This window comes from Zeus faber, assembly GCF_960531495.2.
Source record: "Zeus faber genome assembly, chromosome: 3".
NCBI classification, from domain to species: domain Eukaryota; kingdom Metazoa; phylum Chordata; class Actinopteri; order Zeiformes; family Zeidae; genus Zeus; species Zeus faber.
Genome location: NC_137190.1, coordinates 26,762,682 through 26,788,654, shown reverse-complemented (window position 1 = coordinate 26,788,654; position 25,973 = coordinate 26,762,682). Strand labels below are relative to the sequence as shown.

The following is a 25,973-nucleotide window of genomic DNA, read 5'->3' as shown; positions in this document are numbered from 1 at the left end:
AGTCCTGTATTTTGTGCTCCTTCAAGAGATCACATCTCTTCATGCTCCACAAGTGGAGCAGAGACGTGGAGGCAGACGTGTAAAACATTGTATCGTCACATGGATGCACCTGTTACCCCCGCAGCATTATCTGGGCACCAGTTTCCTTCGGGAAACTTTGATTTCCTCTTCAATGGCAATGTGTTGGCTATGATTCCTTCAACCCATGCTCTTATCGTGACTTCTACAGTGTAAGATTTGGTTTCTGCATCTTAACAAAATGCTTTTAGGTTCACAGGTTCCATTCCAGAAACAATCAGGGAAATGACCGTCAAGCTTCTCCTTCAAAACAGACTTTGAAGCAGAGAAGTTGCCTTGGTGTCTTTAAACGGGTCCATAGCCTGGAGCGTTGCAAACTAAGCGACAACCTTGTGCACGCATCCTTCAAAGCCCCGATTCGGGGCAGCTCAGCGTCCTCTGCATGCTTTCCCTACACACGGGACACTTTCGAGGCTGGCCCGGGCCCTGGAGGCCTTCCTCTCTTGGCTAAGAGGCGGAACGAGGAGCGGCAGGCTGAAGACGGCGATGGTGACGAGGTTGAGCGCCACACACAGCAGCATCGAGCCCAGCGTGTTGCCGAAACCCACGGGGAAGGAGCGCGCAAGCAGCCACTGGCGCCGCGTGGCCATGTCCTGCTCGATGGCCTTCATCTGGAAGTGAGTTCCCATGACGCCGCACACGTGGAACAACTGGTGGCTGTGGCCTGCAGGGGGCGCAATAGCACTGCAGTTTAGAATCAACATCACAAAGCACTGCTGCTATTGCATTTGGTGTGATTAAGCGATAGAGGAGATTATGTGAGATGACATTTTATTTCATATCGGCACACCAGCTCCTGGCAGTATTTCCCAACCGATTTTCTGCCACAGCACACGTGTTACAGTGAGATAATTCCACGACACACCACTTTCCTGTTAACCACTAAAAACGTCAACTCGCAATTTGGGCAAAGTCGGTGACAGGTCAACCTGCACGTGATCCACGTGTGCGCAGTTTGATTGACATCCAACGCAGCCCCGTGATGACAGCCGTCTCGGCTGCTTTCACAGCCATTGGGTGTGTGGGGCGTGGGACAAGGGAAAAAAATGCTGTGCCGAGTGGGACGCTTGGTCTCCCTAATATAACTCATTATTATAGCCTTCTAAAATACAAATAGAAAAACTTGAGCTCTTATTGATGAGAGAGAACTGTTACATGGCTGAAATTGATGAATTAGTGCAGCCTTGCAATTCCGATCTTGCAGCACAAGAAGAAGCATCTGTGAATGTGTATCCAGACTTGGTAATGTATAATCACTGGGCTTCACAGGCCTTATTTGCAAAGTCTCAGTACAAATCTGTCTGTGCCAACAGGGTTGGACAAAATACACAAAGAGCCGGACACTGATTTGAGAAGGTGTTGGGACATGGAAACGGAATAACATTAAACATGAGCTAGTGATGCTGCATTTACAAGCCTGGATACACATTCACAGATTGTAGTACATATTTGCAGATCATATATACAGATCAAGTGTTTGCAAATGTCAGGAAACGTATTCTCAGTTGTAGTAAAGATTTTATTCCCACACAAACCTCATCATTGAAATCAGTGAAACTTGCAAACTGTCCATCCTCTATGGCACACATGATCCATTGTCCAATGTGTGCAATGATAATTATGTTCAATTTATAAACCGTAGTGTTATGGTAAAGACCGACAAATACAGCTAATGTTTTCAAGTTAAGACACAAATAGATCAAAAGCAGCCAAAATCATGCTTATAGCATACTTATAACAAAATAATAACAATTGTGACTGAGGCCAATCATAATTTCTGATGCTGGGTCTCGTGCATTTGTCATATTGTGTAGATTGTAAAGTCACATTGGACTTTTTCTCGAGCAAAGACTGCGGGCAAGTCAAAAGGGTCATATCCCTGCATGCACTTCAGGTTGTAAGACGGTTCATACTGTATGATACCATAATAGCCAGAGCCCAGAGGGAGCCATAGTTTGAGCACCCAGAATTTGGGGTTAATAACTTCTTACATCTTATCTGAGATGAAGAGCCCCTCACCTATGTAGTCAAAGCTTCCAGGGGACAGGCGCTCAGGGAGGTGCGTGGTGAACAGGAAGCCGGTGAGGAAGGCGAGAGCGATGTGGGTCTTGTGAAGAACATTGGTGCCATTGTCCGTGCAGCCATCACCTGCACAGAAGAAGACCTGGGATAGATAGATAGAAAGATAGATGGATAGATAGATAGATAGATAGATAGATAGATAGATAGATAGATAGATAGATAGATAGATAGATAGATAGATAGATAGATAGATAGATAGATAGAAAGATAGATGGATAGATAGATAGATAGATAGATAGATAGATAGATAGATAGATAGATAGATAGATAGATAGATAGATAGATAGATAGATAGATAGATAGATAGATAGATAGATAGATAGATAGATAGATAGATAGATAGATAGATAGATTCAATTGATGATGGTTAAAAATGTAAAAAGGTGTTTCTCTTATTTAAATGACAGCCTTCCTCACCCTATAGAACAGAGGAATGTTGTCGAACAGGAAGGGATAGGCGAAGGCGAGGACACGGAGAGCTTTTCCAAACTTCGGACTCTGACACTCTGGAAACCTAAAAAGTGATAATAATAAAGGAGTGAAGAATAAGTAAGATAAAATATAACCCCAAAAATGTGTTTGGAAATTATTTCAAATAATCAAAGGAGGGAGCTCAGGTGCTGCATAAAATCTTGCTCCAGTGTCAAAACAACCATTTTTTGGGTTACAGTATTTTGTAAATTAAAGCTGACGCTAGAGGAATGAGCATCTCAAAATATAATGGCACATTCAATGTGTTGTGCCTTGATTCATATTTTTTTTATGTCAATATTAAATGGAGACATTTATTTGCCAGAAATATATATTTACTGTATTTCTTTACAAATTTACAACATTTTAAAACATAAAAAAATATATAAACAATTCAAACAAAAGGTATTCTTACTAAAGGGGGCGACAAATTGACAATATAATTATACATCTGCTTTGTGAAATCTCATTTATAGAATAATTACCTCAAAATTTACTTGACAATTTTCTTGTGTTAAATATCAAGCTTCCTGTATGTGAACTTCAAGGTCTTCTGTGGGAGATTCTGCTCCTAATTGATGGTATCAATGGTGATTGAAATACTTTCAAGTCACACGACTGCAGCATAGTTGGCACCGCACGCTTGAGTTGTAGGATAAGAGCAGATTGGCCAAACCGGTTCCATGTACTCAGCCGTGGACAGTACTGTTCAGGGCAGATATTTGTTCTGAGCCGGCTAACGCCCACGGTTATCAGAGGGGAGTTGCTCAAGTCTGCTTGACACTAAAAATAAAACACTCTCAGCATATGTATGAAGAAAGAGGCTACACATTTAAATTGACTTATCCTATATTTGCATTTGCAACGACCATGACGGAGTCATACAAAATCAGGGATACATCGTGTTTAGAACTGTCAATATCGATACCCTTTAACTAAAATGAATATTAGATGATACTGACGCTGACATTTTTAGTTCTGGCTCTAAACAACTTTGTTATTGAAATATATTGATATTTTAAATCTCTCCCGAACTTTTGATTTACGTCTGATGAAAGACATGGTACAGATGGGGAAAGTTGCAGGCGGGAAAGGCACAGAACGGTAAATAATAGTTTTACCTTTTCAAGGTCTCATGATTATATTGTAGAAATGGCAAGCCAAGCCTTTGCAGAGAGAGAGAGAGAGAGAGAGAGAGAGAGAGAGAGGGAAAATGAATGGAATAATAATTATTTGGAGGCGTTGAGCAGGATTAATTTCTTGGCAAATGACCTAGACAAGACAAGATAGCTGTCACAGAAGCAAAACAGTTTTGTTATGTTCCTGACATGCAATGAATTGTTCAGTTAGATGGATGGATAGATAGATAGATAGTTAGATAGACAGACAGACAGACAGACAGACAGACAGACAGACAGACAGATAGATAGATAGATAGATAGATAGATAGATAGATAGATAGATAGATAGATAGATAGATAGATAGATAGATAGATAGATAGATAGATAGATAGATAGATAGATAGATAGATAGATAGATAGATAGATAGAGTGATAGATAGATAGATAGATAGATAGATAGATAGATAGATAGATAGATAGATAGATAGATAGATAGATAGATAGATAGATAGATAGATAGATAGATACACAGATAGATGGGAAAAAGGAAAAGAAAGGGTGAGAATTTGAAAGATTGCAGCGCAGCGTGAACATGTACCTGGAGTAGCAGGCCAGGGCAGTGCAGATGACAGTGTTTATGAGGACTATGGGGATGTAGCACTGGTGAAAAATGCTGTTAACCCACTTGTCGGGGAAAACGTACGCTGAGTATGTTATTGCCGAACCTGTGGCAATGAAAATACAGAGAAAGACTGTAATAGGGGGGGGGGGTTAAGGTATAGTTGGAGATACATTTCTAAGCATACACCTGTAGAATAATTGTAGATAGAACAGATCCACAGAAATCCACTCATACCGTATGTTTACATATGGGTGGATTTCCCCAAATTCTAAATGAAATGGTCTCACTGGGACTGTGTACACAGCTGCCACACCTTGAACAATTTCTTCCAAGACAAGGTAAAGATTTTGTCTTTGTTCAAGTCCAACATTTCAAAAAAATGATTCCATTGTTGTCAGGTCTGTCTGAATTAATTCCTCCTTTATATTAGCACAATATGAACAGCTGTCTGTCAAACATAACATGACCTTTCATTACACCTCTCATTATTCCAGCACAGGCAAAGTCACCAAAATAACAAACCTGACAGACTGACATATCACCAATAAAATGTGAGAGGATCACACTCTGTGGCACAAGGCAGAACCCTTTCATTCAATGATTTCACCCCTTCTAATATGCTGTACCCACCAATCTGAGCACACTGATACTGCCTGACTCACCAAAACTATAGAAGCTGAGGGCTCCGTAGTCAAAGAAGAAGCAGATGTGTCTCGCGCGGGCTGACATGGTGCTGAAGGTGTGTGCGCAGCTGGACGCCAGCGGGTAAACACAGCATGAGAGGAGGTAGACCACCAGGGGCCAGGTGAAGGGGTCCTGCCACGCCGTCTGCATCAGCACCACCGTCAACAGCTTCCATAGAAAATACCTGCAGGGAGGAATATACAGTGGTTGTTAGTGTGTGTGTGTGTGTGTGTGTGTGTGTGCGTGTGTGTGTGTCTTTATATTGCTATACTTGTTGCAACCCGATCTTGTGCTTTTTCGTGCTCATAGTCACGAAAATGTATCTTTTGAACCGTGTCCTGGAACATGATTGTCCAACTTTTTTTTCGTGCTACAAATAACATCATTTAAACTTTTTAAAATTTTCTTAGACTTTGAAATTGGGGGAGTATAATACATAGATGAATTAAGATTTTAAATGCATGGGTTTCAATTCCTTTTTGACTAGCACAAAATAAAAGCGGAATACTGGTTTCCCTTTTTCTCTGAATGGTCTAACAAATTAAATGTTGGGTGAGAACAGGGGTATAGGGTCATACCCTCAGTATGAATTTCATTCATACAGTAGATACAATTTAACTCGATATAAATATCAGCATCTGCGTGGCTGTGTACCCATCAGCCAGTGCAGTAATTATTCCCACCCATCAGCACGTGCAGATGGGACAGACTTTCATGGATATTATGGATCCAATGAACCTGCGGGAAATCTGAATAAGATGTGTATTCAGAGCAGTTCCAACATGGCTTCGTTCGAGTTTTATCCAGATCGGCGGATCAGTATTGTGACTGGAGTCTGTGATCAACAATGACTCCTGCACTAAGATGGCGCCACACATAGACAGACTATACTAGACTAGACTATACGACAGTGAAGAAATCGTTGTGCGCATGCGCAAGTTGACGGAGTACACAGAACACCCGAGTCAGTAATCCAAACCTTACCATCATAATGGGACCTTAACTACAGGAATATGAGATATGAACTGTTCACCAAACAAAGTTACAAAGTGACAGGTATTTTTTTTTACCAGAAGGCAACTGTATTAAATGAAGTATTAAGTAGTAAACGTTATAAATACCATACGCTTCTGAGGACAACTGACATGCACCAGAGTAAGTTCTACAAAATAAATATAACCCAACCCAATAACACCATTGTCAGAATTTGTGGACATTATTTAGATATCAATGTATACAATTGTCCTGAATTATTAATACTGGTTACAAAAATTTTAAGCATCGTCTGATCGCAATTATCCATGTGTGGCAAAATGTGCCACACATGAGGCTCGAGGCTCCATGGAGCACGTACACACACATACAGCATGTCTGTGTTTTTTTGTTTCTTTCAATTATGAAAAATTAAATTAATCTAAAAATAATAAAAACACATTTGTGTCATTTGGAGAAAGGGACACGGACACACGCAGCGGAGCATAAATACATATTGGCGTCTCCATTTAAGATTTACACCCACTGCTCTACAATTGCCTGTTTTCTGAATCATCAGTCCTAAATAAATATAAAACTTTAAATAATTGTTGCACAGTAGTTATTTTGATTTAAAGTGTTTAATGAAAATTACAGTATTGAATAAAATAATTTTGATTATCATTTTAGCCATAATCATGCAGCCCGCCTTCAGAATGATAAGCGTCGTTAGTTACGGCGTAGGAAACCCACCCACAGCCGCAAACACCACCCGATCATAGGATTACACTGTAACCAGGCAAGAACCAATGAACTTCTGCAGTCACAAAACACACCGGAAAGCAGAGCCAAAGCACACTCGTCCATTGAACTTTAACGAAGGGCTGACTACCCTGGACCCAGCGTATTGCTGCCTGCAGCTATGTTTTTATTTGCCGTTGCTTCGCAGAGAGGATTCTTCTTCTCACTTGCAGGCTTTAACTGGAGCACCTTATCATGTTTGACACCAGCCTGCAATTACAGAAGCGCAAACAGTTCCATACAAAAGTCCATGTTATCGCGAGGGCTGAGGTTTGCCTTAGGTACAACCTGCCATTGTTTTCACATCTCAGTGCACCTCATTAACAAATCGGTTTTATTTGTGCCTCTTCCCCATCGCTGCGCTGAGTAGTTGGGTAATTGTGGCAAGTCATCAGAGAGCCTCGAAAACCGAGAGCAGATCATTAGCAGCGAGCGGAAAGAAGCCCTGTACTGCAGCTCCACGCAGGGGCCCTAGACGAACACACCCGAGAGGCTTCACGCATGCCCTGCATATCTAACACACATCTACTGTACACACACACAAACACACACACACACACACACGCACGCACGCACACGCACACGCACACACACACAGTTTCTCCATGGACAATTCACACTCTTAGCAGGGAGGAAGTGAGGCAGGGCTGCTGAAGTAAAGGTTCCAGTCCCAGTCACATTCAGACGAACACAAACAATTTTGTTTACTATCAGAGCTGCACTGTCTCCATACAAAAATGTCACTTATTTTTCATCCGTACTGTGGGTTAGCATTTCTGTGAAAGGTCATTATGTCAACTGACGTTTAAATATTACATTTTCAATAAAATCTGCATTTTATTGAATTGAATGTAACCATTTGACAGAATTCTCCTTTCTCAACTCTCCCAGTTCTGTTGCTCAGCATGCGTCTGTCACGCTGCGTCCTCATAAATGTTGAGCACAACAAAGAAGAAGCACAGAGGGAGTCGGGCATACTACAAGGTAGTATTACCTTGGTATTCAAGTTCTTCTACACCTAGTAGAACTTGAATAAAAAGTATTTTGAGCCGTTCAAAAGAATCGGATCGTTCATGAACGACCCAACACTACAGTAGAAGCAGCACGGAGCAGCATGGATACTCCTGCCGGTGCGGTACTGTTGAATTTTGAATTCTAAATGGGATATGAAAGGATGGAATGATACACGGATATCCCAGTCCATTTATACGGCAATGTGCGGAATTTCAACGCACGTCGCATCACGCAGGTGAAGGGGCCAAAATGAACGGGTCGACCCGGGTTTCCCGTTCACATCAGAGTCAATCGGAGTTGGAGCCGATTAAAACCCAGATCTATCATTTGACCCGGGACTGATGTTAGCAGGTGTTAGTGTGAGATTTGTCTAGCAATTTGACAGATACAGAAAATTGCCCGGGCTTTAATGTTCAATAAGGTGGCAGGCATGATGTCAGACTATAGGACTCGGATTATAGGCGAGAATGACTTGAAAGAATCAGTGGCCGACCGAGAGTTCAAGATGAATATCAGCCCCGAGAAATAACAAAAGAAAGATCAGATCACTTCGTCTCCGTCAACAACGGCAGATTCACAAGTTGAGCAGGATTCTTTTTTTTTATATGCAGTAGGGCAAAAGAAACGGGGATGGAAACCCGCTCATTTTAATATGAAAACAGCATTGGGATATGTAAGAACGTCCCACCATATTTGCATCTCTACGCTATCCAGGCTTTAGGGATCTGACCTGTCCAACCTGTCTGATAAGTCTGATGAGTCTAACAGAGCAGCAGTTTGTGGCAGTAATTATCTCCTACTTATTAAACCCAAGTAAATTAAAAGTTAAAAGGTACGTGGACTGCCTGAATAGATCAGAGTAGAGAGCTCGACCAGCACTGAGCAACTGTGTATCTTAATAGATCCAGCCAAATGGGGAATGCCCCCTCCCTCCGGTGACAATTTCCTCTGCATGGATCAATAAAGTAATGGAGAAGAGAAGGGGGGTGTTAGCTGTACCAGGTCGGCAGGAAGTGGGTCCAGATATTGAGCGTCTCATTGGTCAGCTGGAAGAGGCTGAGGATACAGTCCGTGGCGGAGCTGCGAGGATGGCGGTAGCCTGAGATGATGCTGTCCTCATGGAAGACCTGGAGAAAGACAAAGGGCTTTTGTTTGGCTAATCAACCTTCATTGGCCACTGTACTTTATGTCCGCGTTAGGTGTTCCAATATTCCCGGGATCTGACTTACATTGGGCGTAAATAGTTAAGCGTCAAGACCTCTGTGCGCCAGTATGACATCCAAAGCCACCAAACGCCACCAAAAGAGGAGTCAAAGCTGAATTTTTGAGGAGAACTTACTTTGGGAACTTGGCCGATGGTGACTCACTGGTGTTGGTTTGATGAAGCTGCGCAACGTCACGTTCTAACCTGACTCTGAGCTGCTCTGAACTCAACGCCATCCAACCAGCGCCTTCGTCGCTTTTGTTGGTGCTGTTGCCATGCTGCTCTACGGATCCACCTCCTAAGCCGCATTGTCCATGCTCGCTGAGCAGCTATCTGAGATGCTTGTGTTTTAAACTGGATCGTCCAGCTTCAAAGCGCACGGTCTTTACGTCGGATTCGGCCTCGACCGGGGTATTCATTGGCCCTTCTTTAGAGAACACCCCTTTAATAGGCTATGGCTTAAGATGTTCCCTTCAGACTTGTGATGTAAGAAATGGTTGGCTCATCTAAAAGAAAAAAGGTTAAATCATACGTAGGAGTCCATTGTCTGTGTGAGTGGCAGTTGTGATTTTCTTCCTTCGTTCACCCTGAGAACGGGCAGATGAGAATGGAACATCTGGCAAAGCACACGTTTGGACGTTATTTTCAGTTTCTTTTGTATTCTGGCTATTCCACGCTGAAGTGTCTCCTGGAAGGGGCTGCAAAGCACACGGGGAGGAGAACTACGAGGCGCCTCTTCGCCTTGGCACTTGTTGCCTGTTCAAGATCATTGACCGCCCTGACGTACCGGGAGTGATGGTCACGTTCCACCTTTCAACTCAGACGCCAAGTCCATGAGCAGTCTACCTTCAAGTTTCTATCCCCTCTCACTACATTTCTGATTGAGCCTAAACTCAAACAGGCGCCTGCAGCAAAGAACAATCCCCCGATGAAGCATTGGGAAGAACTTACTTTGGGCACTTGGTTGATGGTGAAGACCCGTGGTAGTTTGATGAGGCTGAGCATCGTCCCGGGACAGCGCCGCTGCCGTCGCCGCCGCTGTTGCCGCCGCTGTTGCCGCAGTCGCCGCCGCCTCTACCTTCCTGAAGTGGAGTGAAGTGGGACGAGCCTCCGCTGTTGCTTTTGCCATGCTGCTCTGTGGACACTCCCTCTCCCCACCTACCTGTCCTCACCCAGCTGGAATATCCTGTACACCTGAGCCACACCCACTCACACGCACTCACTCTCTCTCTCTCTCTCTCTCTCTCTCTCTCTCTCTCTCTCTCGCTCTCTCTCTCTCTCTCTCTCTCTCACTCTCTCTCTCTCTCTTTCTCTCTTTGTCCTTTCCCCATTGCACTCGCTCCGTTTCTCTCGCTCTGTCCTTCCCCATCCACAAACGAAACAGTCCAGATACCAGTACAGTAACAAAATACAAGTACTTTGTTACTGTACTTAAGTAAATTTTTCAAGTGTTTACTGTACTTCAAGAGATTCAAGATTTTTTATTTTTATTTGTCAGATACATACTTTCATACATATATGCAGTGAAATGTACTTACTGAAGTATAATCAGTTTCAAAGACTATCCACTCTTACTCTTACATTTCAAAGCAAATATCCATACTTATTCATACATATATTTACGTATGTAGGTATATGCAGTACTCATTTATTTGTAAATTGTAACATGCATAAATCAGAATATGCATGATCACTAATCTGCCAGAATGATGCCATATTATAGGCTCTGTTGGATCAGGGCTTAAGGAATGGATACAGTAAATCACTTTGAAAAACAACAATATCGGTGAGTGATAACAGTCCAGCCTCAGAAGATGGTTTTTGAGGTCGACTTTATGGAATATAGGCCTATCAAATATTAATCCCAAGGCTGTTGTCTTTGATATTTTGACAGGAAGGAAAGATGTTAATGCGTCACCACTTTTAGCTGGACGCCAATGCAAGTAACACTCAGATTAGTCATAAACTCAGCGGCAAAGAATAGAGGAGCCCCCTGGTGAATTACACCTCATTGACAAACGACACTTTCAAAAGAAAATCTGTCTGAAATAGATAGAGAGGATGATATTCAATGCCGTTTTAATAGCGTCTTTTGGATCTTTGAGGTCTATTTCAATGTTTTTCACGATTGCTTGCAGGGCAATGTCGGCAGGATTCTTCCGAATTTCCCCGCTCTGCACCCAAACATCAAGGAATTATGGCAGCCAGAATCCCCTTTGATGGTTTCATATATAATAGGAAGTTTGACCTGTTATTATTGTGGCTTGATGTGTGGTTACTGTACACCTACATATTCCCTCTGCGGCGCACCATTAAAGGAACATTTTATTTGCACATAATTAGATCATTTAATGACTGAATAGTCTTTTCAACCTAAATTCTTATTTACTCAGTTTCCTCAATATGGGGCTATGATGGATTGTTTGCTTGGTAAAATTGGACTAATGATACATTCATCAAAGGTAAAGCAAAAATATATTGTACAAACTGTGCAAACTGTACAAACTGGTTAGGTACAAACTCCACTTTTTGCCCTTTTTGGATCCATAGAGACAACCTTTTTGGAACGGATATTTTCAATAATTCCTGATTTGTTAACTTGAATCACTCTTGGGGCTACAGTATGGCTGTGTGTTTGGCTTCAGAAACAAGGTTTGGGCGTTTGTTTCCAAAGTACAGAAACAAACATAGTGCTGCCATGCAAAAACGTCTCCTCGTTTAAATCTTTCTTTCCCTCCCGGGGCCGTCTCATTTTGTCAGGTCATTTTGGACGGCTATTGTCCCTTTCCTGGGACAATCACAATCTTAATCTGATGCCTTAAAAAAATACAAAAAAAAACAACAACGACTGGGGTTTGGAATGGAGTGTACTGTGTTTCAGCCCCTGTTCAGATGCATTCACATTCCAGAGCGCCTCCACCGCATTATTCAGCCAAATGCGGCGCCGTGAAAACACACCTCACGCCCTTCGCACGATCACCATCGCTCTGCCCCGTATGGTGTGCGTGGTGCACGCACAGTGTGTGTGTGTTTGCCAGCACGGGGTGTGTGTTTGCATGCACAGTGTGTGTGTGTGTGTGTGTGTGTGTGTGTGTGTGTGTGTGTGTGTTTGCACAGTTTTCCTGTTTTTCTCGATGGGACGGACCTACAGTATCGGCGTGTGCCAACAGCCATCCAAACCCGTTTGGACAGAATATTTTTTTGTATCCTCCAGTGTTCAATTTGTTTAGATCCGAAGAAACGGGGGACTCTGGAAGATAGTTGGATGCCAAAACCGAATTTTGGCCAAGTTACAAAGACTTTTTCGTGTTTTTGGAAAAATGTTGTATCATACTTTCAGCAATTTTTCTGAGCTCCCTTTGACCTTTTTTGTGGATGTGGGTGTTTTGTTGCCCATCGCTCTGCTGCAGGCTAATGTGTTTTAAGTGGAAAGAAATACAGAATATTCAAAATTGATTCCATGCACATGATCAGTTAAGTTAAAAGGCAATAGCTAATTCTAAGTGGCAGTATGGTTATTATAATTAGTAAGGTTATGGGTCTAATATATACAAATATATGACATACTGCACAGGATGAATACATATGTGTGAACATGTGTTTACAGTTATACAGGCATAGATTAGAATGGACGAGTGGGTATACCTCTACTATGTTATTACTCATTTATGACATTTCTACAGTGTTATTACTGTATTATTGCAATGTTATTACAGTTTTACAATAAATCAAATCGTACCAAAGTTATCTGCTATCAGACCAAAAGACAACTTCACAGTCATTGTGGCTTTTCTTTTAAAACACATACACACACACACACACACACACGTGCTGATGTGGTTGCAAGATAATGTGGTACCCATGTGCGTAACATCCACACATACACACCAAACTCAGAAATAGTTTAATTTTACAATGGCTTGTATTGTAATTTATGTTTCCGTGACTCCTATCCTCCAGCTGGACACTTGCATTGGACATTGCACACACACACACAGACACACACAGACACACACACACACACACACACACACACACACACACACACACACACACACACACACACACACACACACACACACACACACACACACACACACACACACACACACACACACACACGGGTTTGTCTTGTGTCTGGTGTGTTGTCGGTCCTGATCTCAGCAGCTCCTTGGGACCTTGGGAGCTCATTCTGCTTTTTGTCCCAGAGGAATGAAGCCGCCGTGCAGCCATAACTACAACAACACACGGCGGCTTTGGAGAGAAAACACAGAGTTTGTCTGGGAGTCGGTGGTTAATGCGTCACTTATTAGCTGACGCTAGATCCAGATCCACAAAGTCAAGTTCACGGAGTTGAACGGCCTGCGGTCACGCAAATAAACCTCTTGAATCTTGAAACTTGAATACGGTCAAGTGACAAATGCGATGCAAGACAATCATTTCCAGTACCATACACATGCTCAGGAAAAAAGAAATAGATCCAGACATTATATCGCATTCAAACACATTAATGCACGTCGTCGTCGGGTGCTTTATATGATTAGGATAAAAAAAAAGGTGACTTGGCTTATTCCAGAACCAGGAAGAGTCATGGAAGCACTAACGGGTCATTCAGGGGGTTAGACAATAAAATACAAGACACACACGAGACACAAAATCCTGAGGCGCAAAACTTGTGAGCGAGGTTCACGACAATAAACAAAGCAACCCGATGACCAAAACAAATGCTAACTGGTTTGGATTCCAATCAAACCTTACATTTAGTTGCACAACCTTTTGTCGGAGTCTGTTTATTTACTAGGATTTCCAATCTGTTCATTCTGGTTCTGATTGCAGGTTGCCAGACGCCGTCAGAGCTGATTGTCCACCTCGCCAGGAGATGGCAGTGTTTTCCAAAGGAAGCCCAGCAGGTTTGAACCCAAAACCTGCCTCATTCCCCGTCGCTGACTTGAAGTCCAAGCATCTAGAATGTGTCAATAAAACCATGAAAACAATCCCTGGGAAAATTTAAGGGCAAAATGTACATGTAACGTGTACAGGAGTGTGTCATGGGATTTTTGTTCAATTGTAATTGCTCCAAATCTTATGCATTAGGGTTATTCCATAACAAACAGCACATCCATACGTCCATACCTACATCCATCCCTTCATCCACCCCTTAATCCATCCATCCTTCCATCCATCCCTCCATAAATCCCTCCCTCCCTCCACCCACCCATCCATCCATATATACATCCCTTCATCCATCCACCCCTCTATCGATCCATCCCTCCATCGACCCATTCTCACTCATCCATCCATCCGTACATACATCTATCCCTTCATCCACCCACCCCTTCATCGTTTCATTCATCATCATCGTTTCATCCATTCAACCCTTTATCATCCATCCCTTCACCCATCCAACCCTCCATCCATCCATCCATCCATCCTCCCTTCATCCCTTCGTCTATCCAACCCTCCAACCATCCACCTATTCATTCGTCTATCCATCCATCCCTTCATCCACCCATCCATCCATCCATCAATCCAACCCGTCGTCCATCCCTCCATCTATCCCTTCATCCATCCATCCATCCATCCATCCTCCCTTCATCCCTTCATCTATCCGACCTTCCAACCATCCACCCATTCATTCATCGATTAATCCATCCCTTCATCCATCCATCCATCCATCAATCCAACCCTTCACCCATCCCTCCATCTATCCCTTCCTCCATCAATCCATCCATCCATCGCAATCGTACTTTGAAACTCTGTTTTCCACTGGAACATGGGGAATCAGAGTCCTCCATTAAAGAGTTCTACACTGGGCCTTGCAGCGTTGCTTTCTCCTCAGTGGCAGCTAATGAGAAAACTTTGCAGAGTCGCTTCAGATCAGAGCGTCGCTCCCGCAGCCTCCTCCTCTTCACACACACACACACACACACACACACACACACACACTCCGGCGAGAACAAACTCAGTCTCCGGTGGCGATCCCTGATTTGTTTTTGTAGCATCAGCACTCCTCCTAAGTAGCTTCCCACATTAAGAATTCATTGGGAAAGATGCTGCTGCTGACGCAAACGTTATGTCTTTTTCCGGGCAAGCGTAAATACATATCTGCTTTTATTTAGGGCCATCTTGACTGTCAGATGGTCCGGGGGAAAGAAAAGATGTCGACAACAACGACAGAAACGCTTTAAGGGAATTATCGGTCATGAGAGATCAAGTTTGCAAGTGAAGCAAAACCTTACATTGGCTAGTTTTGCCATTTACTATTTGCTTTGACATTATAAGCACAGCAAGGGCCGTTAGGGCGGCGGCGGCGGCGGTGGGGGTGAGTGAGGGTTGGGGGGTCCTGATCGATGGGTGGCGGGCCTGCACGCACCCTCTTCCTGCGTCTGCTGCTCGGGCTTGTTTGTGTCTCCCTATCAGGAGAGCGTGGCAGACATCTTGGCCCCTGCTGCCCGGGCTAATTCATAATTAATGGTCGTTAAACTCCGCAGCGCCCTTTTCTTTTGGGTCTTATCTCAGAGTCCCTCTCCCAACACGCACGCACGCACACGCACACACAAACAAAGAGCCCCAAGACGGATAGATGCATGGACAAGTGGGTTTCACTGTGTTATTTATTTCCACGGTGATATCGGCTTCATTCCCTGATTTCTCCTCCACTCTTCTCTTGCGGGGAGCTGACTGAGTTTAACAAGGAAAGGTATTTTATTATCCATGACATGTACGCCGTCACTGACTGCCAGATCACGCCATGGCTGTGGACAGTGTTATTCTCCACGGCTCAGTGATGCATATAAAACCCAGCGACTACCTCATTTAGCAAGCCCGGCGGATAGACAGATAGGAGACGCAGAGTTGTCATTTCGATTGATTTTAATTTTTTTTTTTTTGGATAGTGATCGTCTCCTTGTCTCCGCTCATGTAAATGGGAGTAAAAGTTTGGAGAGTGACAGTTGACTTGGCGACACCGCCTCCCCATCTCTAGAAAATATAAATAAATTAAAGAGGACGAGAAGTTCGGTTAGAGAAGGATTTTTCTGCAGCGCTGGGAGATGGGGATTTAAAAAAAAACAAAAAACAACCCAAACAAATTAGAGGATAATTCGACCCCTGGGTATTTGGGTGAGCATGTAGCATTTGAACAGATAATCTCCAAATGAACCGCATATCCGGATGCAGCCACGCTGTTACCGTTATTGAATTTGTCTTTTTTTTTTTTTTCCACTGATCTCCTTGCAATCAGTTGCACTAAAACATTTTCCTTTCCTCTTGCGCTCTTAAAAAAAAAAAAGGCCAGACAACACACAAAAGCCAGTAAAAGGAGGATCCAGCAGGGCGTTCATTTGAGCAACGGGGTGATTTAAGGGTGCCGTATTACCGACCCTCGAACGCACCACGCAATTCTTTAATACATCCCCCGCAATGTCTCACCAAGTCTATGTAAGGTCCTGAATAAACAACATAGGGCACACAGTCTAGACACAATTACTTGAGCCGATCCGGTGCTCCGGAGGGAAACTAATATCAATAGGATTGAGAGTGAAGGTGGAAGGAGTGAATTGTTATACTTGAAGGAGTGTGTGTTGGCAGTACTAGTATAGTAATGTGTTGCACAAATTGCAGGGGCAGATTTCAAACCCTTCTTATCGCTCAGGTTGGCAAGTGTAACAATCCCTCCCAGCTTTCATCTTAATAAATGTAATCTACGAAGTGACAAGTTGCTTTAAGGACCTGTCGTCAGGCGTCTTCCTGGTTTCTCAAAGCATCTTTGTTAAAAAGTGAGTTTTACCTATTTTAAAGGAATACTTTTTTGTCCATCTCCCCCAGATTCGGACGGGAAAGTGAAGGTGCCAATTTCATCCCTGTGCGTCTGATACTGAGTGAGTGACGAGGGCTACGGAGAGAAGCGACTAGCTTATCGATCAGCCACAACATTAAAACCACAGAGTCCTGTAAGTTGAGGTCGGGCCCCCCATGGATCGGGCTTGTTGTTGCAACACATCCCACAGATGCTCGATCGGATTGAGATCTGTGGAATTTGGAGGCCAAGTCAACACCTTGGAACTCTTTATCGTGTTGCTCAAACCAAAAATATACAAAATATCAAACAAATCGACAAAATACCTTAAAATATTACCCTACTCCTCATTAACGCTTTAATGCTGTAGGGTTGCCAGTTGAGTCAGCTTTAAGTTTCGTTGACTAATGTTCTGGCACAAGGCATTGCAGTTCACACATGGCAACACCCAACTCATGTGATGCAACGCTTCAGTTGAAAATCACTGCATTCAGAGGATGGATTAGCTATTATGTGTCAAAAATTGCTCAGAATGTTTAGGTTTTTCCTCATCAGGAACACAAGATAATAACTTTTAATAACTCAGGACGCTGGAAGGTGTACTTTCCTAATTTCACAGGAGCTCGGCTAGCCGATTCCCTCTGCAGCAATGCATTGAGCTAACACAATTAGCATGCAGCCCATCACTTCTTCTGTCCTGGACAGACACGGGTGAAATTGGTGTCGACCTTCTCGTCTGAATTTGGGGAACAGACAATAAGCAAAAATTTGAATGTCCCTGCAAAGGTTTGAAACAAATAAAGCAGTTAGTGTAAACAGACACTGGGCGGCATAAGGAAAAAAAATGCTTTTATTTTGTACAACTTTAAAAGGCTTTTTTTTTTAAAGCACAAAGATTTGTCTCTTTATATAAACACATCTTACTTTGAATAAAAAAATTGGAGCATGTGCACATTGTGCTTGGATTGCGAACTCTTGATACCACCACTCTGGATGTCCTGCAGGGTCAGGACCCCAGTGAACATTTTATTGCATAAAATCACGTGACCCCACTTGGCCGTACATTTCTTTGCAGAATCGTGGAAAAAAAATAATAAAAAATGCTTCAAAGTATATGAAACTAAAAGGAGAAAGAGGAGGATATTCTTGTAGTCGTTACACAGTGGATGAAAATAGCAGCTCTCCGAGGGAGTGATTCCCATTGCCCTGAAAAGAAAAGCCAACTTATCCAAAATAATTTAGACTGGAAATCAAAATTCAAAGACAATAAGTGGCAGTTGTGCTTCTATCTGTCAAGCAAAAGATCTTAAAATTCTGAAAATGAATCCATACATGATAAAAGTTAAACTAAAGTAATCCCGGGGAACTAACATCTGAGAGTTTGACTACATGACGCTTTGATGCTGACATTTTCTTTTTCTTTCTTTTTTTTTTTTTTTGCAGACGTGTCCTTTCAGATCGCCATGGCAACAGACCTTGTAATTGCTAGATTCTACACAACTCACATTTCAGAAACAAAACAGGGTCCATTAACATCAAATCCTGAATGGGAATCAAGTTCGCAGCACAAAACATTTACAAATTCCAATATAATTTAACTGTGACTTTGGCATAAACAAAACAAAGTCCATGACACACTATTCTGATGACCATCCAATTCCGTGTTAAATGGCACCACTACTTTCAATCCCATCCCAAAAAAAAGCAAGTTTCAAATAAGCAAAAGTACTCATGAGAAGAAATGACACCAGGAGATTTTTAACAAAACGAATAAAGCAGGCAAGCTGAGGAGGATCATCACATTTTGTAGTCCGGCCCATTTTCTGGGTCAAACATTTTATTTTTGTTTGTTTATTTTTTTCCACTGAATTAAAAAAATATTAACCCCGCGATGGAAGTCACCTCCGGTCGTCAGCAGTTTGAGCTGCGCTCAAACGAAATGGAGTTCACCGCAGAACGCAGTAAGTCGAGCGTCGAGGAGGAAACTCTGAGGTCGTAAAGACACTTTGAGGAACTTGAGTCAGAAAAGTATGGGTCCCATCTTTTCCTCGTCTTCCTTCTGACAAAAAGTCTCACTTCACCTTTGTCGAGTAAATCTTTGAGGCTCAAACATGAGTTGACGGGAAGACAGAGACAGACAGGCAGGCAGGCAGGCAGGCAGGCAGGCAGGCAGACGGGCAGACTGAGCATCCTTTGTTTTTCTCCACAGACAAGCGGGAATGAAAAGGGAAATGAGGCTTTTAAAATTAAGGTGAAACACATAAAACCCTGACCTTGCGTTTCCTAAACGAGTCAACCATATTCATTCCTTTGCCGACTGCAAAAGGAAAAAATCTCTCCCATGTCATGATGGTGGGTCTATTCATCATATTTAAGCGCTGTTGCAGACGGCTTCCCGTCGCTCTGTATTGCGAGTATGATGAGCGTGAGTGCTGACTCACCCCCGATTAGCGGCGGTGTGTAGGCTCTCCTCTCTAATAGCTGTGTGAATTGAAGGTGTCTTGGCAAGCCTCTTCACTCACCTGTCAAAAGGCCAGCGCTCAGACTAAACAGCCTGCGAACGCCCACACATATACACAGAGCGCCGACTGAGGAAAGCAATGACTGACTGGCCGCCTGCGTGTAGTTAGCCTGTGAGCCAGTGGCAAAGGATGGATTTTTGTTGGCGTGAAAATGATGGTGAGGTGCTGAGGTGGTTGCAAGATAATGTGGTACCCATGTGCATAACATCCACACACACACACACACACACACACACACACACACACACACACACACACACACACACTCAGTAATAGTTTAATTTTACAATGCTTTGTATTGTAATTTTTTTTTTTAATTGTAATTTACTCCTATCCTATGAGTAGCCTCCAGCTGGACACTTGCATTGGACACACACACACACACACACACACACACACACACACACACACACACACACACACACACACACACACACACACACACACACACACACACACACACACACACACACACACACACACAGTGGGAAGCCAAAGAAGAAAAAAAAAAAACCTCAGGAGAGGTCAGTGTAGGTACAGTCTGGGAATGACAATGGTAATGTAACACCAGATGGATCATAACGACTCTTGAAATGGGGCTATTTCTGGAGCAATGAACGCCAAACAACGCACTACCATTCAGGCCGACTTTAATGTGAATATAACTCAATATCTAATAATATTGATAATCAACAACCAATATGACATAGCATGGCGATTTGCTTGCTTGCTCTGAGCAGAGAACCAATATAATCAACGCACAGTAGCATCTGCTGGGTTACAGCAGCCTCTCAAAGCAGATGGGTATACCCCAGGGAGCAATAATGGGACCACTTCTGTTGTGGTCAGGTGTTAGCAGGGAGGGCCATGAAAGCTACCTGCTAGCTTTCATGGCGCAGCTGAAACCCAGCCTGGTCCCAGAGCAATCAACATGAGTGAGGCTACAGTCATGTGGGTGGGTGAGTCCGGATTAGCACCACAGCCAAACGCCTAAAAGCAGTGCATCTCTCCTCTGCATCAAATTGTGGTTTAGGGGCGCAGGAGAACAATGGAGCGAAAGTGCAAGTGGTCCATAGCGGGTGGACCCCTGGGAAAACACCCTCGGCCATGTGGAATCCAATATGCTGCGGTTTGAAGTGCTACTCCTAAGAGTCTATTTCAAGTTAGGCTTAAAGCCCCCTACCTCACAATGTCAATTTCATTCAAACGCAGCTGTAAAACCGACGTCAGCAAACAAGATCGACAAGAGGATTTGAATTTTCTATACCTTGATTTGAAATGTTCCGATTGCTGGCCACTGGGTTTCGATCCCTTACTAAATTGGACTCTTATGCACACAATTTAATTGTGCCCTCTAAAATAATGCCAGATGTCAATTTAAAAGTACTTTTGCACTTTTTGGCATTCAACAAAAACAGCTGCCAATGGGGGAAGACAAAACAAATCAGGAAGCCAAACTCATGTCTTTTTTGTATTACATATTGAACTGATTAAATCTGTCTTTTTCCAAGCATCTCTTCCAAATAATTAATCATATTATATTAATTACATTGAGATCTGTCTGCCATCTATGCAAAATTGGAAGGAAAGGAAAGAAAATACGGCTGAGGACGATACCTGCAGTGGATAAATCAAAGAATGCTGAATAAAAAAAATGAACATTAAAAAAAATCAAGGACTTCTTACCCTCTCGCACATTGCAGCCACATACGGTTTCAGCCTGACAAACACACTTTCTGAAACTAGGTCTGTACACAATTACAAACACTAGCCAGAAGACAGCGAAGAGAGCTACAATTATTGTTGCATTAACTATAAAACCAGAGACTGCAACAGAGCTCACCAAAAACGTAGTGCTGAGGATTGCAATTTACTGAGCACATACCTCATCTTATTTCCATAACAAAATACATTTACACACACACACACACACACACACACACACACACACACACACACACACACACACACACACACACACACACACACACACACACACACACACACACACACACACACACACACACACACACACCTTTGCATTTAGCGATCACCTCATGTTTGTATATAACATTAAGGAGACTTCCTAATTGTGCTTGGCGCGACCCCCTTTCAGGTAGCTCTTCCAGCGCTTGACCACATCCTTGAAGATGGCCGCATTGTCTATGGACGCCAGCAGCTGTAACTGATTAATGTGCGTGGTGTGGTAGTCCCAGCGTGCCAGGTTGGGCGCGGTGCCTAACATGTAGTGGCGCAGGTCGTAGATGCTCCCAGAGCCCGTGTCATAGAGCGGCAGCATGGCCTTGAGGGACTCCATGCCGCGACTGAACAGCTGTCCCGCCTCCCTGCCAAGCTTCTCCCCGGCCGTTTCCGTGAGGTCATAGAGCCCCAGGAGGGAGTAGATGAAACCGTTGAGTACGAAGGAACTGGGCGTGGTGGGGTACTCCTCGTACCAGTCGTACTTGTTCATGAACACGGCTTTGACACCGTGCTGCACAGAGGTCATCTTGTAGGGTCCCGTGGCCCTGAGTGCGGCGCTGAGGTAAGCCTGGTCTTTGGTGAGGAGGAAGGCCCTCACCAGCGTGGACATGGCCTGGCCCTGCGCCATGGCTGAGTACCAGCCCGGCTCCAGGGGCCTGAAACCTTCCCCTAGCTTACGGGTTACCATGATTGGCCAGCCGCCACGCTCGTCCTGGTTATGCAGTAGCCAATCACTGGCGGCGAAGAAGGCGGCCATGTGGGCAGTGGTTGAGATGGTCACGTTGTCGACAAAGCCGCGGCCGCGCAGGATCAGACGCACGACCCGCCTCGGCATGATCTGAGGGTGACACAAGTACAGGACCTTCAGACCAGTATACAGTGGGGCAAAAAGTATTTAGTCAGCCACCAATTGTGCAAGTTCTCCCACTTAAAAAGATGAGAGAGGCCTGTAATTTTCATCAAAGAAAAGAATGAATGGGGCCATGTATCGTGAGATTTTGAGTGAAAACCTCCTTCCATCAGCAAGGGCATTGAAGATGAAACGTGGCTGGGTCTTTCAGCATGACAATGATCCCAGACACACCGCCCGGGCAACGAAGGAGTGGCTTCGTAAGAAGCATTTCAAGGTCCTGGAGTGGCCTAGCCAGTCTCCAGATCTCAACCCCATAGAAAATCTTTGGAGGGAGTTGAAAGTCTGTGTTGCCCAGCGACAGCCCCAAAACATCACTGCTCTAGAGGAGATCTGCATGGAGGAATGGGCCAAAATACCAGCAACAGTGTGTGAAAACCTTGTGAAGACTTACAGAAAACGTTTGACCTCTGTCATTGCAAACAAAGCGTATATAACAAAGTATTGAGATGAACTTTTGTTATTGACCAAATACTTATTTTCCACCATAATTTGCAAATAAATTCTTTAAAAATCAGACAATGTAATTTTCTGGATTTCTTTTTTCTCATTTTGTCTCTCATAGTTGAGGTGAACCTATGATGAAAATAACAGGCCTCGCTCATCTTTTTAAGTGGGAGAACTTGCACAATTGGTGGCTGACTAAATACTTTTTTGCCCCCCTGTACATCAAGCCCCCTCTCCACAATAAATTTGTGTGTCTTCCACCCCTTCGTCTGTGTTTCTGTGCCGAGGGGCCCTGAATACGCCACTTGGGTGGCGTGTGGCAGGCGAGACTGCCACACCTATGTTTAAACAAAAAAAAAAATTAAGCCTTCAAACAAAAGAACACTGTCCCAACAGTCAAACATGGAGGAGGTTCACTAATGTTTTGGGGCTGCTTTAATGCCTCTGGTACTGGGTGCTAACCGTTCTAAAGTGGCCCGTAATTAGACCAGATCTCAAATCCCATTGAACACCCGAGGAGAGATCTGAAAACAGCAGTCTCTCAAATCTGAGAGAACTTGAGCAGTTTGCAGAAGAAGAGTGGGCCAATCTGCTAGTTGAGAGGTGTAGGAATCTCATCGAAGGCTATGGGAAGCGCTTGACAACAGTTATTTTCTCCAAAGGATGTGCTACCAAATATTAAATCTAGGGTGTCAATACATGATTTCTGTTTATTTTTTGATTTAAAAGGATATGTTAAGTTCTGAGTCAGAAAACAAAGTTCATGTGCTATTAACAATGAAATAATGAATTGAGGAAACCAAATACCTATGTCACTTTCAACTAATTTTAGAGATAATTGTGAGGTTCTTTTTGTTTTTTTTAAATGAGCAAGGGTACCAATATTTTTATATATCAAAACAATAAAACAGTGACATATTTATAAGAGTAGGATTAAAAACATTAATAATATAACAAAAAAAACATATCAAATCCAGTATATTCCTGAACCCAAGTTCATGCAGCAATGATAAGGACAGACTAAGAAGGCCAAAATGCCCAAATGAAAACCTACCTTTGTTGCCTTGACGGCTTTGGTGTTGGACAGCCCAACACCCTTCCTGAGATCTGTGACCAGGTCCCGGGTCAGTGTGGACCAGGCAACTCGCGGCCCGATACCGTAGGTTATGTCGCGGTCTTTGAAGGCGATGAGCTGTGTGGTGGTGACGTAGTGTATGACAAAGGGTGGGCCCTTCTCTGTGGTCTCCAGGACGACGGACAGGCTACCGTTGGAGGTGAACTTGAGGTCCAAGCTGATGATGAAGTCCTTGGAGTTGCCGAGAGGGAGAGATATACCCTCCGTGGACTCTGGTGAATTATTGGAGGAGAGTGGAGAATCAGACAAAGACAATAAGTACTTAGAATCTTTAAAGAGTTGTTGCTGGTAGACAGAGCCCTCATTTATGAGCATTAGCTTCAAACTAAAATAACTAAGTTAACAAAGTTAACTGCGTTGCAACTTCCCAAGTAAACTTTTCTATATTTTCATCAGCCAGAATACATTTTTCAAACTCTGTCTAGCACCGAGAGGGATCCACCGATGATTTGTTTTCTATGAAACCTTCAGTATTTGGCGGTTACAGGCTTTGAGATTCATCCTGTAGCTGCACTGTCCAGACTGATCAATAGCACACAGCTAACTGGGGAAAAAAAGAGAAAAAAAAAAAAAAAAAAAGATCCCCCATCAGAACTCTTGCAGCACGTAACCGAGGATATTGTGTGATTAACTCTAAGAGTGCATGCATATCCAACTCAGAGAGAAAGAGAGTGCGAGTCAGAAAGTGAGGGTTAGTGAGAGACAAGTCTCTAATGAGATAGCAGTTCAGATGAGTCCCTGTGCATTGGGCTTAATTAGATGAACACCAGACTTGGAGAGGGGAGAGAGAGAGAGAGAGAGAGAGAGAGAGAGAGAGAGAGAGAGAGAGAGAGAGAGAGAGAGAGAGAGAGAGAGAGAGAGAGAGAGAGAGGGGGTAGAGAGGACAGAAGGAGAAATTGAGAAAATTAAGTGAGAAAGCAAAATGGAACTGGAGAAAGAGAGAGAGAGAGAGCGAGAGAGAGCATGTGGGAACATCATGTGCAGTTCAGAATGTCTGTCGTTTCTCGACCCTCAGCAAACACCTTCTCCTTCCAAGACTCAAACCCAAGAAAACGGCACCCGTCCTTCACTGCTTACAAATACCTGCTCAGGTTCACTTCAGACTGATTGCCTGAACCGAATGGAAAAAAAAAAAAGAAATAAAAAGCGGTTAAGCGTCAGCAGCTTCTTGCGCGACGCCTTGATTAGAAAAATCTTGGCGATGAAGAATCCTTTTGCAATCAAGGCATCGCTGCTCCCCCGAGGATAGAGAGCGCCAGTGATAAAGAAATGCGGCGAGAGAGCGATAGCTCTCGATAGCATGAGAGAGCCGGGGTTAGTGAAAATGAGTCTGTGGCGAGGCAAGAACAGACGAGAGAGAGCGAGAGATCTCCCATAATAACAAAGAGATACAAGCTCAGAAAGCAAAAGTTGAGCGCACTGAGGGAAAAATGAAGGCAGTTGATGAGAAGGTGAAAAAAAAAAAAAATGTAAAAAAATAAAAAAATAGCAGGGAGAGGCAGCCTGGCGGGGGCCTGTGCTTTACTACGGTTCTTTAATGCACTCATAAATCCATTACTTAAGGCAATCCAGAGAGTAAGTGGATTTGTACTGTGGCCTCGTGATTACTCTGCCATCAATAAAGGATGGGAAGGGAGTGCACGCGAGATTCCATCTCCTCTCTGCACTCGGCTCTGCTCACCGAATGCGTAGCAATGAGGGATGAGAGAGACGTGACGTGCAGCCTGACGGACGGACGTCTGGGTTTCGTGGTCCTTTCCCCGGTGCCCGGTTTCAGGTAAGGGGAGTGCTGGGCATGAACACATGCGACGTGAAACGCGTCCACATCGGCGACTAAGGGACGCCAATTCACACCAACCAGTCTCCTTGTGCCTCCAATTCTAAAGGTGATCGATCCGCTCAGTCGAAAAGGGGTGCCAGAAAAGGGGCATCTGTTTGAATGAATGGATGTTGATTTGCAAGGTGAAACGCCGGCGCCTTTGCGGGACTGCACATCGTACCGTCGATTTTTTGTTTTATCATCAAGCCGACAGGACAATTGATCCAGTCAGTCAGAGGGCTCCGGAGCCTTAACACCATTGCCGGTGCCCTAGATTAAACATCAAAGCACGGCGAATATGAAAGCAAGACT

At 43.6% G+C, this 25,973-nt stretch overlaps 2 protein-coding genes across 2 annotated transcripts in view; both read right to left on the bottom strand.

Annotated features, from left to right (window-relative positions):
* Positions 1 to 446: 446 nt before the first annotated feature.
* Positions 447 to 10,055, bottom strand: paqr5b (progestin and adipoQ receptor family member Vb; the record flags this gene model as incomplete). Its single annotated transcript, XM_079997927.1, has 8 exons — positions 447 to 742; positions 2,098 to 2,242; positions 2,578 to 2,674; positions 3,753 to 3,797; positions 4,352 to 4,478; positions 5,038 to 5,243; positions 8,846 to 8,973; positions 10,002 to 10,055. 8 exons carry the CDS (start codon positions 10,053 to 10,055, stop codon positions 447 to 449), a joined length of 1,098 nt encoding a protein of 365 aa, XP_079854053.1.
* A 9,690-nt stretch (positions 10,056 to 19,745) lies between these two features.
* Positions 19,746 to 25,973, bottom strand: part of glceb (glucuronic acid epimerase b) — a 58,437-nt gene continuing 52,209 nt past the window's right edge. Inside the window, exons 5-6 of the mRNA XM_079998116.1 lie at positions 23,762 to 24,054; positions 19,746 to 22,188 (exon numbers count right to left, since the gene is read on the bottom strand). Coding sequence (XP_079854242.1) covers positions 21,457 to 22,188; positions 23,762 to 24,054 — 1,025 coding nt within the window. The 3' untranslated portion in view covers positions 19,746 to 21,456. The remainder of the gene's footprint in view (positions 22,189 to 23,761; positions 24,055 to 25,973) is intronic.